General features: G+C 44.5%; 1 protein-coding gene across 1 annotated transcript in view; it reads right to left on the minus strand.

Annotated features, from left to right (window-relative positions):
- Positions 1–6,101, minus strand: part of LOC140106883 (carbonic anhydrase 9-like) — a 178,607-nt gene extending 172,506 nt beyond the window's left edge. The window contains exon 1 of the mRNA XM_072131507.1: positions 5,848–6,101. Coding sequence (XP_071987608.1) covers positions 5,848–5,950 — 103 coding nt within the window. The 5' untranslated portion in view covers positions 5,951–6,101. The remainder of the gene's footprint in view (positions 1–5,847) is intronic.
- Between the last annotated feature and the right edge of the window lie 8,387 nt (positions 6,102–14,488).

Raw genomic sequence — 14,488 nt, forward strand, 5'->3', positions numbered from 1 at the left:
GAGGGTGTTATACAGTCAGTGTATGGGGGTGTTATACAGTCAGTGTATGGGGGGTGTTATACAGTCAGTGTATGGGGGGTGTTATACAGTCAGTGTATGGGAGGTGTTATACAGTCAGTGTATGGGGTGTGTTATACAGTCAGTGTATGGGGGGTGTTATACAGTCAGTGTATAGAGGTGTTATACAGTCAGTGTAAGGAGGTGTTATACAGTCAGTGTATGGGAGGTGTTATACAGTCAGTGTATGGGGGTGTTATACAGTCAGTGTATGGGGGGGTGTTATACAGTCAGTGTATGGGGGGGTGTTATACAGTCAGTGTATGGAGGTGTTATACAGTCAGTGTATGGGGGTGTTATACAGTCAGTGTATGGAGGTGTTATACAGTCGGTGTATGGGGGGTGTTATACAGTCAGTGTATGGAGGGTGTTAAACAGTCAGTGTATGGGGGGTGTTATACAGTCAGTGTATGGGGGTGTTATACAGTCAGTGTATGGGAGGTGTTATACAGTCAGTGTATGGAGGTGTTATACTTTCAGTGTATGGGGGTGTTATACAGTCAGTGTATGGGGGTGTTATACAGTCAGTGTATGGGAGGTGTTATACAGTCAGTGTATGGGGGTGTTATACAGTCAGTGTATGGGGGGTGTTATACAGTCAGTGTATGGAGGTGTTATACAGTCAGTGTATGGAGGTGTTATACAGTCAGTGTATGGGGAGTGTTATACAGTCAGTGTATGGGGGGTGTTATACAGTCAGTGTATGGGGGGTGTTATACAGTCAGTGTATGGGGGGTGTTATACAGTCAGTGTATGGGGGGTGTTATACAGTCAGTGTATGGGGGTGTTATACAGTCAGTGTATGGGGGGTGTTATACAGTCAGTGTATGGGGGGTGTTATACAGTCAGTGTATGGGGGGTGTTATACAGTCAGTGTATGGGGGTGTTATACAGTCAGTGTATGGGGGGTGTTATACAGTCAGTGTATGGGTGTGTTATACAGTCAGTGTATGGGGGGTGTTATACAGTCGGTGTATGGGGGTGTTATACAGTCAGTGTATAGGGAGGTGTTATACAGTCAGTGTATGGAGGTGTTATACAGTCAGTGTATGGGAGGTGTTATACAGTCAGTGTATGGGGAGGTGTTATACAGTCAGTGTATGGGGGTGTTATACAGTCAGTGTATGGGGGTGTTATACAGTCAGTGTATGGGGGTGTTATACAGTCAGTGTATGGGGGTGTTATACAGTCAGTGTATGGGGAGGTGTTATACAGTCAGTGTATGGGGGGGTGTTATACAGTCGGTGTATGGAGGTGTTATACAGTCAGTGTATGGGGGTGTTATACAGTCAGTGTATGGGGGTGTTATACAGTCAGTGTATGGGGGTGTTATACAGTCAGTGTATGGAGGTGTTATACAGTCAGTGTATGGAGGTGTTATACAGTCAGTGTATGGGAGGTGTTATACAGTCAGTGTATGGAGGGTGTTATACAGTCAGTGTATGGGGGGTGTTATACAGTCAGTGTATGGGGGGTGTTATACAGTCAGTGTATGGGAGGTGTTATACAGTCAGTGTATGGGAGGTGTTATACAGTCAGTGTATGGGGGGTGTTATACAGTCAGTGTATGGGGGGTGTTATACAGTCAGTGTATGGGGGGTGTTATACAGTCAGTGTATGGGGGGTGTTATACAGTCAGTGTATGGGGGTGTTATACAGTCAGTGTATGGGGGGTGTTATACAGTCAGTGTATGGGGGTGTTATACAGTCAGTGTATGGGGGGGTGTTATACAGTCAGTGTATGGGAGGTGTTATACAGTCAGTGTATGGGAGGTGTTATACAGTCAGTGTATGGGAGGTGTTATACAGTCAGTGTATGGAGGTGTTATACAGTCAGTGTATGGAGGTGTTATACAGTCAGTGTATGGAGGTGTTATACAGTCAGTGTATGGGGGGTGTTATACAGTCAGTGTATGGGGGGTGTTATACAGTCAGTGTATGGGGGGATGTTATACAGTCAGTGTATGGGGGGTGTTATACAGTCAGTGTATGGGGGGTGTTATACAGTCAGTGTATGGGGGGTGTTATACAGTCGGTGTATGGGGGTGTTATACAGTCAGTGTATGGAGGTGTTATACAGTCAGTGTATGGGGGTGTTATGCAGTCAGTGTATGGGGGGTGTTATACAGTCAGTGTATGGGGGGTGTTATACAGTCAGTGTATGGGGGGTGTTATACAGTCAGTGTATGGGAGGTGTTATACAGTCAGTGTATGGGGGGTGTTATACAGTCAGTGTATGGAGGTGTTATGCAGTCAGTGTATGGGGGGTGTTATACAGTCAGTGTATGGGGGGTGTTATACAGTCAGTGTATGGGAGGTGTTATACAGTCAGTGTATGGGGGGGGTTATACAGTCAGTGTATGGGGGGTGTTATACAGTCAGTGTATGGGAGGTGTTATACAGTCAGTGTATGGGGGGGTTATACAGTCAGTGTATGGAGGGTGTTATACAGTCAGTGTATGGGGGTGTTATACAGTCAGTGTATGGGGGGTGTTATACAGTCAGTGTATGGGGGGTGTTATACAGTCAGTGTATGGGGGGTGTTATACAGTCAGTGTATGGGGGGTGTTATACAGTCAGTGTATGGGGGGTGTTATACAGTCAGTGTATGGAGGGTGTTATACAGTCAGTGTATGGGGGTGTTATACAGTCAGTGTATGGGGAGGTGTTATACAGTCAGTGTATGGGGAGGTGTTATACAGTCAGTGTATGGAGGTGTTATACAGTCAGTGTATGGGGGGTGTTATACAGTCAGTGTATGGGGGGTGTTATACAGTCAGTGTATGGAGGGTGTTATACAGTCAGTGTATGGGGGTGTTATACAGTCAGTGTATGGGGAGGTGTTATACAGTCAGTGTATGGGGAGGTGTTATACAGTCAGTGTATGGAGGTGTTATACAGTCAGTGTATGGGGGGTGTTATACAGTCATAGCAAGCCCCAAAGCAAATAGCGAAGGGGCTGAGGACTGTAGGGGGTGGTTTCAAGCCTTCTGGTAGGCTGGTGGGGCTTGCCCCTTTACTCCTCCCGTGTGAGGTCACAGGAGGTGGTGTTTGGGGGCGGGTAAGTACCCGCCCGGTGGTTTTATAAAGTCCGAGAGCACGTGGGGGGGCCTCTTTCCTTCTGCCCCCTGGACCGAAGAGGCGAGAAGTCACCCTCCCACCCTGCCCTCAGAATTATTTCTTTTCAGCTCTCCTTTCCTTGGTTTTGGCCGTTTCCTTCTGTTTTCCTACAGTTGTCACAGCGAAGGCGGAAGTTACACAGGCCCTAAGGCGCTGGAAGATGCCCACATGCCGGCTGCAGGGACGCAGCCGCCATTTCGGGCGAAGTTGGTTCAAGATTTTGAAGATGCCAAGCGGGCCTAGCAAGTTGGGAAATGTTTTAATTTATAACGTTATTTAATAATTTATCTTAGTTGTTAATAAACGCTGTGGCCTTCCCACATTACCCAAACATTTAGTTTCCCGGTCTGTTGATGGGTGGTTAGTCTAGGTACACGGTCAAGTACCAGATGGTTGGGTGGTTAGTCTAGGTACACGGTCAAGTACCAGGCGGTTGGGTGGTTAGTCTAGGTACACGGTCAAGTACCAGGCGGATGGGTGGTTAGTCTAGGTACACGGTCAGGTACCAGGCGGTTGGGTGGTTAGTCTAGGTACACGGTCAAGTACCAGACGGTTGGGTGGTTAGTCTAGGTACACGGTCAAGTACCAGACGGTTGGGTGGTTAGTCTAGGTACACGGTCAAGTACCAGACGGTTGGGTGGTTAGTCTAGGTACACGGTCAAGTACCAGACGGTTGGGTGGTTAGTCTAGGTACACGGTCAAGTACCAGACGGTTGGGTGGTTAGTCTAGGTACACGGTCAAGTACCAGACGGTTGGGTGGTTAGTCTAGGTACACGGTCAAGTACCAGACGGTTGGGTGGTTAGTCTAGGTACACGGTCAAGTACCAGACGGTTGGGTGGTTAGTCTAGGTACACGGTCAAGTACCAGACGGTTGGGTGGTTAGTCTAGGTACACGGTCAAGTACCAGACGGTTGGGTGGTTAGTCTAGGTACACGGTCAAGTACCAGACGGTTGGGTGGTTAGTCTAGGTACACGGTCAAGTACCAAACAGATGGAAGGTTTATCAAAGTACAAGGTCAAGTACCAAACGGTTGGATGGTTTATCAAAGTACAAGGTCAAGTACCAGACGGTTGGATGGTTTATCAAAGTACAAGGTCAAGTACCAGACGGTTGGATGGTTGATCAAGGTACAAGGTCAAGTACCAAACGGTTGGATGGTTTATTAAGGTACAGGGGCAAGTACCAAATTTAAGGTTTGGGTTTGTTAATCCCTACAGTCGTGTATGGGGAGGTGTTATACAGTCAGTGTATGGGGGGTGTTATACAGTCAGTGTATGGGGGTGTTATACAGTCAGTGTATGGGGAGGTGTTATACAGTCAGTGTATGGGGGGGTGTTATACAGTCAGTGTATGGGGGTGTTATACAGTCAGTGTATGGGGGTGTTATACAGTCAGTGTATGGGAGGTGTTATACAGTCAGTGTATGGGGGGTGTTATACAGGCAGTGTATGGAGGTGTTATACAGTCAGTGTATGGGGGTGTTATACAGTCAGTGTATGGAGGTGTTATACAGTCAGTGTATGGGGGTGTTATACAGTCAGTGTATGGGAGGTGTTATACAGTCAGTGTATGGAGGGGTTATACAGTCAGTGTATGGGAGGTGTTATACAGTCAGTGTATGGGGGGTGTTATACAGTCAGTGTATGGAGGTGTTATACAGTCAGTGTATGGAGGTGTTATACAGTCAGTGTATGGGGGGTGTTATACAGTCAGTGTATGGAGGTGTTATACAGTCAGTGTATGGGGGTGTTATACAGTCAGTGTATGGGGGGGGTTATACAGTCGGTGTATGGGGGTGTTATACAGTCAGTGTATGGGGGGTTATACAGTCAGTGTATGGGGGGTTATACAGTCAGTGTATGGGAGGTGTTATACAGTCAGTGTATGGGGGTGTTATACAGTCAGTGTATGGAGGTGTTATACAGTCAGTGTATGGAGGTGTTATACAGTCAGTGTATGGGGGGTGTTATACAGTCAGTGTATGGGGGGGTGTTATACAGTCAGTGTATGGGGGTTGTTATACAGTCAGTGTATGGGAGGTGTTATACAGTCAGTGTATGGGGGTGTTATACAGTCAGTGTATGGAGGTGTTATACAGTCAGTGTATGGGAGGTGTTATACAGTCAGTGTATGGGGGGTGTTATACAGTCAGTGTATGGGGGGTGTTATACAGTCAGTGTATGGGAGGTGTTATACAGTCAGTGTATGGGGGGTGTTATACAGTCAGTGTATGGGGGGTGTTATACAGTCAGTGTATGGGGGGTGTTATACAGTCAGTGTATGGGGGTGTTATACAGTCAGTGTATGGAGGTGTTATACAGTCAGTGTATGGAGGTGTTATACAGTCAGTGTATGGGGGTGTTATACAGTCAGTGTATGGGGGGGGTTATACAGTCGGTGTATGGGGGTGTTATACAGTCAGTGTATGGGGGGTGTTATACAGTCAGTGTATGGGGGTGTTATACAGTCAGTGTATGGAGGGTGTTATACAGTCAGTGTATGGAGGTGTTATACAGTCAGTGTATGGGGGGTGTTATACATTTATAGGGCCGCTCATCTCTTTTCACATCCTCAGATACTTTTGCCGCTCAGTCTCGTTACTTTCTCTAGACTATGTATCTAAGCCAATACTTTGTGATACAGTGTTATAAATCCTTAGGCACTTACCTGCAGGGTGGTCTTTCTGGTCTTCTCCTGGGGTCACCTGGCAGTGGACATGAGGCTGCAGCACACAGCTCAGCAGCAGCAGCAGCACCCTCCGCAGTCCCATGTCCTGACTCCTGGTCCCTGCCCGATCCTTCTCCCTGTCCCGCACCTGGACTCCTAATCTCCTGGAGGGAGGAATAATCTGCAGCTCCGCTCCTGCTGACTGTCCCTGGTTACTGGCTGCACAAGTCTCTGCGGAGGGATTGTCCCTTCCTCCTGTGTCCACAGCAGTGATTGGAGGAGGTGAGAGAGAGTCTGATTATTTGTGTGTGTATGAATGTACGTATGTGTGTATGGATCATGTATATGTGTGTGTATGAAGGTATATCTGTATGGATCATGTGTGTGCATGTATGAATGTATATATGTATGGATCATGTATGTGTGTATGAATGTATATATGTATGGATCATGTATGTGTGTGTATGAATGTATATCTGTATGGATCATGTATGTGTGTGTGTGTGAATGTATATATGTATGGATCATGTATGTGTGTGTATGAATGTATATGTGTATGGATCATGTATGTGTGTATATGCACGTATATATGTATGGATCATGTATGTGTGTGTGTATGAATGTATATATGTATGGATCATGTATGTGTGTGTGTATGAATGTATATATGTATGGATCATGTATGTGTGTATGAATGTATATATGTATGGATCATGTATGTGTGTGTATGAATGTATATATGTATGGATCATGTATGTGTGTGTGTATGGATGTATATATGTATAGATCATGTATGTGTGTGTGTATGGATCTATATATGTATAGATCATGTATGCGTGTGTATGTATGAATGTATATCTGTATGGATCATGTATCTGTGTGTGTGTGTATGAAAGTATATATGTATGGATCATGTATGTGTGTGTGTATGTATGTAAATCTGTATGGATCATGTATGTGTGTGAGTATGAATGTATATCTTTATGGATCATGTATGTGTGTATGGATGTATATATGTATGGATCATGTATGTGTGTATGAATGTATATCTGTATGGATCATGTATCTGTGTGTGTATGAATGTATATATGTATGGATCATGTATGTGTGTGTGTATGGATGTATATATGTATGGATCATGTATGTGTGTGTGTATGGATGTATATATGTATGGATCATGTATGTGTGTGTGTATGGATGTTTATATGTATAGATCATGTATGCGTGTGTATGTATGAATGTATATCTGTATGGATCATGTATGTGTGTGTGTGTATGAATGTATATATGTATGGACGTATATATGTATGTATGTAAGGATCATGTATGTGTGTAAGGATGTATATCTGTATGGATCATGTGTGTGCATGTATGAATCTATATATGTATGGATCATGTATGTGTGTGTGTATGAATGTATATATGTATGGATCATGTATGTGTGTATGAATGTATATATGTATGGATCATGTATGTGTGTGTATGAATGTATATATGTATGGATCATGTATGTGTGTGTATGGATGTATATATGTATAGATCATGTATGCGTGTGTATGTATGAATGTATATCTGTATGGATCATGTATCTGTGTGTGTGTATGAAAGTATATATGTATGGATCATGTATGTGTGTGTGTATGAAAGTATATATGTATGGATCATGTATGTGTGTGTGTGTATGAAAGTATATATGTATGGATCATGTATGTGTGTGTATGTATGTAAATCTGTATGGATCATGTATGTGTGTATGGATGTATATATGTATGGATCATGTATCTGTGTATGAATGTATATCTGTATGGATCATGTATGTGTGTATGGATGTATATCTGTATGGATCATGTGTGTGCATGTATGAATGTATATCTGTATGGATCATGTATCTTTGTGTGTGTATGAAAGTATATATGTATGGATCATGTATGTGTGTGTATGTATGTAAATCTGTATGGATCTTGTATGTGTGTATGGATGTATATATGTATGGATCATGTATTTGTGTATGGATGTATATCTGTATGGATCATGTGTGTGCATGTATGAATGTATATATGTATGGATCATGTATGTGTGCATGTATGAATGTATATATGTATGGATCATGTATGTGTGTATGAATGTATATATGTATGGATCATGTATGTGTGTATGAATGTATATATGTATGGATCATGTATGTGTGTGTATAAATGTATATATGTATGGATCATGTATGTGTGTGTGTATGGATGTATATATGTATAGATCATGTATGTGTGTGTATGGATCTATATATGTATAGATCATGTATGCGTGTGTATGTATGAATGTATATCTGTATGGATCATGTATGTGTGTGTGTATGAAAGTATATATGTATGGATCATGTATGTGTGTGTGTGTATGTATGTAAATCTGTATGGATCATGTATGTGTGTGAGTATGAATGTATATCTTTATGGATCATGTATGTGTGTATGGATGTATATATGTATGGATCATGTATATGTGTATGAATGTATATCTGTATGGATCATGTATGTGTGTGTATGGATGTATATATGTATGGATAATGTATGTGTGTGTATATATGAATGTATATCTGTATAAATCATGTATCTGTGTGTGTATGAATGTATATATGTATGGATAATGTATGTGTGTATGTATGAATGTATATCTGTATGTGTATGAAAGTATATATGTATGGATCATGCATGTGTGTGTATGTATGTAAATCTGTATGGATCATGTATGTGTATGTATGAATGTATATATGTATGGATCATGTATGTGTGTGTATGTATGAATGTATATATGTATGGATCATGTATGTGTGTGAGTATGAATGTATATATGTATGGATCATGTATGTGTGTATGAATATATATCTGTATGGATCATGTATGTGTGTGTATGAATTTATATCTGTATGGATCATGTATGTGTGTATGAATGTATATATGTATGGATCATGTATGTGTATGAATGTATATATGTATGGATCATGTATGTGTGTGTATGAATTTATATCTGTATGGATCATGTATGTGTGTATGGATGTATATATGTATGGATAATTTATGTGTGTGTGTATGAATGTATATCTGTATGGATCATGTATGTGTGTATGAATGTATATCTGTATGGATCATGTATGTGTGTGTGTATGAATGTATATCTGTATGGATCATGTATGTGTGTGTATCATTACTTATGTATATCTGTATGGATCACGTATGTGTATGTATCAATGTATATATGTATGGATCATGTATGTGTGTGAGTATGAATGTATATATGTATGGATCATGTATGTGTGTATGAATGTATATCTGTATGGATCATGTATGTGTGTGTGTATGAATTTATATCTGTATGGATCATGTATGTGTGTATGAATGTATATATGTATGGATCATGTATGTGTGTGTGTATGAATGTATATATGTATGGATCATGTATGTGTGTGTATTAATGTATATATGTATGGATCATGTGTGTGTGTGTATGAATGTATATCTGTATGGATCATGTATGTGTGTGTGTATGAATGTATATATGTATGGATCATGTATGTGTGTGTATGAATGTATATATGTATGGATCATGTATGTGTGTGTATGAATGTATATATGTATGGATCATGTATGTGTGTGTATGAATGTATATATGTATGGATCATGTATGTGTGTGTGTATGAATGTATATTTGTATGGATCATGTATGTGTGTGTATGAATGTATATCTGTATGGATCATGTATGTGTGTGTGTATGAATTTATATCTGTATGGATCTTGTATGTGTGTGTGTATGAATTTATATCTGTATGGATCATGTATGTGTGTATGTATGATTGTATATCTGTATGGATCATGTATGTGTGTGTGTATGAATGTATATCTGTAGGGATCATGTATGTGTGTGTGTGTATGAATGTATATCTGTATGGATCATGTATGTGTGTGTGTATGAATGTATATATGTATGGATCATGTATGTGTGTGTGTATGAATGTATATATGTATGGATCATGTATGTGTGTGTGTATGAATGTATATATGTATGGATCATGTATGTATCAGAATTACCAGGTGCTTTATGTGGACTCTCAGGTCTGAGGCAAAGGGCAAACTGGACAAATCTGCCTGTGATGTGGAAACTGCTGGATCCAGACCAACTCTATCACCACAGAGAGGGGTGAGCACTGGAAGAGCTTTCTATACCCTCCATCATCACTATAGGTCCATATCTATAATGTCCTGTATGATCCTGCTGATGCTACAGAGGAGAGAGAGCCAGGCAGAGGCTGCTGCAGACAATAGGAAGCTACTATCTCACCCATCAGTCCAGGTGTAATAGGGGCTGGGAAATAGGGACTGGTCATATGTTTAGTCTAATAACTTGTTGTCTCTACCTGGTGGCCTCGCAGATGCTCACGGTAAGGGACTACTAGGAGACATTCCCTCCATGCACCAAAGTGTAAAACACAAAGATAGGACAAGATAATACAAACATCAGAGGAATCAGCGGGTCAGAACCAAGAGGACAAATGCAGTACAAAATCACAAGAGCAGAGAATAGTCAAAACACAAGGCAGATAGTCAGAGATTCAGGTGACAATGATATGGAGCTGGATAGGACCTACATACCATGTGATATCAGAGCCCCAGCCTCAAACCGTGATTGGGTCAGATGTGGACAAAACAGAGGAGCAAGGGAGCAGTGAAGGATTGGCGGACTGTAGGTTCAAGCCATACAGAAGAACGATGAGACCTTATTGGAGGAGTTCACTCTGCAGGTTGTAGGAAACCTTTCCATGTTTCCTGAACATCTGAACCATAAGACCTTAGATTTCTCTACAGTTTGGTTAAGACTTTCTGTCCGTCCATTTGTCTCCAGATGAAACCCGGACATCGGCAGAATCCTCTCCAGAACCTGGAGACAATGAGCACCAGACGGAGGACATATTCTCAGGGATGTCATGAAGACAATGGATGAGTGGAAGGAGGAGCCCATCTGGGAATCACACACCTCACATGAAATCACAAATTCACGATGCGCTAGATTTTAAGGTTGGTTATCACCACGACTCGTTGTCATATGGACAGTTTAGCAAATAATATTTTTTGCCCAAAAACTCCAGACATGTTGTAAATGAGTGGCCCGAAGAAGATAAAAGAATATCATTGAAATAAACCACATTTACAACAGGTGGATCACACAACCCAAAGTCCGCAGGTGCCGAAAGTGCCCCCTGGGGTATTGGACCCAGTCCAATCCACATCAGATTGTAGGACCCTCAGAGATCAGAGATTCAGGGAAGGTCCACCCCAGGTCAGAGTCACAGCGTGCACATGGAGGTCCATACAGTACTCCTCAGCAGAGCGAGAACCTTCAGGGAAGGTCCACACCAGGTCAGAGTCACAGCATGCACATGGAGGTCCATACAGTACTCCTCAGCAGAGCGAGAACCTTCAGGGAAGGTCCACCCCAGGTCAGAGTCACAGCGTGCACATGGAGGTCCATACATTACTCCTCAGCAGAGCGAGAACCTTCAGGGAAGGTCCACACTAGGTCAGAGTCACAGCGTGCACATGGAGGTCCATACATTACTCCTCAGCAGAGCGAGAACCTTCAGGGAAGGTCCACACCAGGTCAGAGTCACAGCGTGCACATGGAGGTTCATACATTACTCCTCAGCAGAGCGAGAACCTTCAGGGAAGGTCCACCCCAGGTCAGAGTCACAGCGTGCATATGGAGGTCCATACATTACTCCTCAGCAGAGCGAGAACCTTCAGGGAAGGTCCACACCAGGTCAGAGTCACAGCATGCACATGGAGGTCCATACATTACTCATCAGCAGAGCGAGAACCTTCAGGGAGTGTCCACCCCAGGTCAGAGTCACAGCATGCACATGGAGGTCCATACAGTACTCCTCAGCAGAGCGAGAACCTTCAGGGAAGGTCCACCCCAGGTCAGAGTCACAGCATGCACATGGAGGTCCATACATTACTCCTCAGCAGAGCGAGAACCTTCAGGGAAGGTCCACACCAGGTCAGAGCCACAGCGTGCACATGGAGGTCCATACATTACTCCTCAGCAGATCGAGAACCTTCAGGGAAGGTCCACACCAGGTCAGAGTCACAGCGTGCACATGGAGGTCCATACATTACTCTTCAGCAGAGCAAAAAACCTTCAGGGAAGGTCCACACCAGGTCAGAGTCACAGCGTGCACATGGAGGTCCATACATTACTCCTCAGCAGAGCGAGAACCTTCAGGGAAGGTCCACACCAGGTCAGAGTCACAGCGTGCACATGGAGGTCCATACAGTACTCCTCAGCAGAGCAAAAAACCTTCAGGGAGGGTCCACACCAGGTCAGAGTCACAGTATGCACATGGAGGTCCATACAGTACTCCTCAGCAGAGCAAAAAACCTTCAGGGAAGGTCCACACCAGGTCAGAGTCACAGCATGCACATGGAGGTCCATACATTACTCCTCAGCAGAGCGAGAACCTTCAGGGAAGGTCCACACCAGGTCAGAGTCACAGCGTGCACATAGAGGTCCATACAGTACTCTTCAGCAGAGCAAAAAACCTTCAGGGAAGGTCCACACCAGGTCAGAGTCACAGCGTGCACATGGAGGTCCATACATTACTCCTCAGCAGAGCGAGAACCTTCAGGGAAGGTCCACACCAGGTCAGAGTCACAGCGTGCACATGGAGGTCCATACAGTACTCCTCAGCAGAGCAAAAAACCTTCAGGGAGGGTCCACACCAGGTCAGAGTCACAGTATGCACATGGAGGTCCATACAGTACTCCTCAGCAGAGCAAAAAACCTTTAGGGAGGGTCCACACCAGGTCAGAGTCACAGCATGCACATGGAGGTCCATACATTACTCCTCAGCAGAGCGAGAACCTTCAGGGAAGGTCCACACCAGGTCAGAGTCACAGCGTGCACATGGAGGTCCATACAGTACTCCTCAGCAGAGCAAAAAACCTTCAGGGAGGGTCCACACCAGGTCAGAGTCACAGTATGCACATGGAGGTCCATACAGTACTCCTCAGCAGAGCAAAAAACCTTTAGGGAGGGTCCACACCAGGTCAGAGTCACAGCATGCACATGGAGGTCCATACATTACTCCTCAGCAGAGCGAGAACCTTCAGGGAAGGTCCACACCAGGTCAGAGTCACAGCGTGCACATGGAGGTCCATACAGTACTCCTCAGCAGAGCAAAAAACCTTCAGGGAGGGTCCACACCAGGTCAGAGTCACAGCATGCACATGGAGGTCCATACATTACTCATCAGCAGAGCGAGAACCTTCAGGGAAGGTCCACACCAGGTCAGAGTCACAGCGTGCATATGGAGGTCCATACATTACTCATCAGCAGAGCGAGAACCTTCAGGGAAGGTCCACACCAGGTCAGAGTCACAGCGTGCACATGGAGGTCCATACAGTACTCCTCAGCGGAGCGAGAACCTTCAGGGAAGGTCCACACCAGGTCAGAGTCACAGCATGCACATGGAGGTCCATACATTACTCATCAGCAGAGCGAGAACCTTCAGGGAAGGTCCACACCAGGTCAGAGTCACAGCATGCACATGGAGGTCCATACATTACTCATCAGCAGAGCGAGAACCTTCAGGGAAGGTCCACACCAGGTCAGAGTCACAGCATGCACATGGAGGTCCATACATTACTCATCAGCAGAGCGAGAACCTTCAGGGAAGGTCCACACCAGGTCAGAGTCACAGCGTGCACATAGAGGTCCATACAGTACTCTTCAGCAGAGCAAAAAACCTTCAGGGAAGGTCCACACCAGGTCAGAGTCACAGCGTGCACATGGAGGTCCATACATTACTCCTCAGCAGAGCGAGAACCTTCAGGGAAGGTCCACACCAGGTCAGAGTCACAGCGTGCACATGGAGGTCCATACAGTACTCCTCAGCAGAGCAAAAAACCTTCAGGGAGGGTCCACACCAGGTCAGAGTCACAGTATGCACATGGAGGTCCATACAGTACTCCTCAGCAGAGCAAAAAACCTTCAGGGAGGGTCCACACCAGGTCAGAGTCACAGCATGCACATGGAGGTCCATACATTACTCATCAGCAGAGCGAGAACCTTCAGGGAAGGTCCACACCAGGTCAGAGTCACAGCGTGCATATGGAGGTCCATACATTACTCCTCAGCAGAGCGAGAACCTTCAGGGAAGGTCCACACCAGGTCAGAGTCACAGCGTGCACATGGAGGTCCATACAGTACTCCTCAGCGGAGCGAGAACCTTCAGGGAAAGTCCACACCAGGTCAGAGTCACAGCATGCACATGGAGGTCCATACATTACTCATCAGCAGAGCGAGAACCTTCATGGAAGGTCCACACCAGGTCAGAGTCACAGCATGCACATGGAGGTCCATACATTACTCATCAGCAGAGCGAGAACCTTCAGGGAAGGTCCACACCAGGTCAGAGTCACAGCATGCACATGGAGGTCCATACATTACTCATCAGCAGAGCGAGAACCTTCAGGGAAGGTCCACACCAGGTCAGAGTCACAGCGTGCACATGGAGGTCCATACAGTACTCCTCAGCGGAGCGAGAACCTTCAGGGAAGGTCCACACCAGGTCAGAGTCACAGCATGCACATGGAG

This window comes from Engystomops pustulosus, unplaced genomic scaffold (assembly GCF_040894005.1).
Source record: "Engystomops pustulosus unplaced genomic scaffold, aEngPut4.maternal MAT_SCAFFOLD_59, whole genome shotgun sequence".
NCBI classification, from domain to species: domain Eukaryota; kingdom Metazoa; phylum Chordata; class Amphibia; order Anura; family Leptodactylidae; genus Engystomops; species Engystomops pustulosus.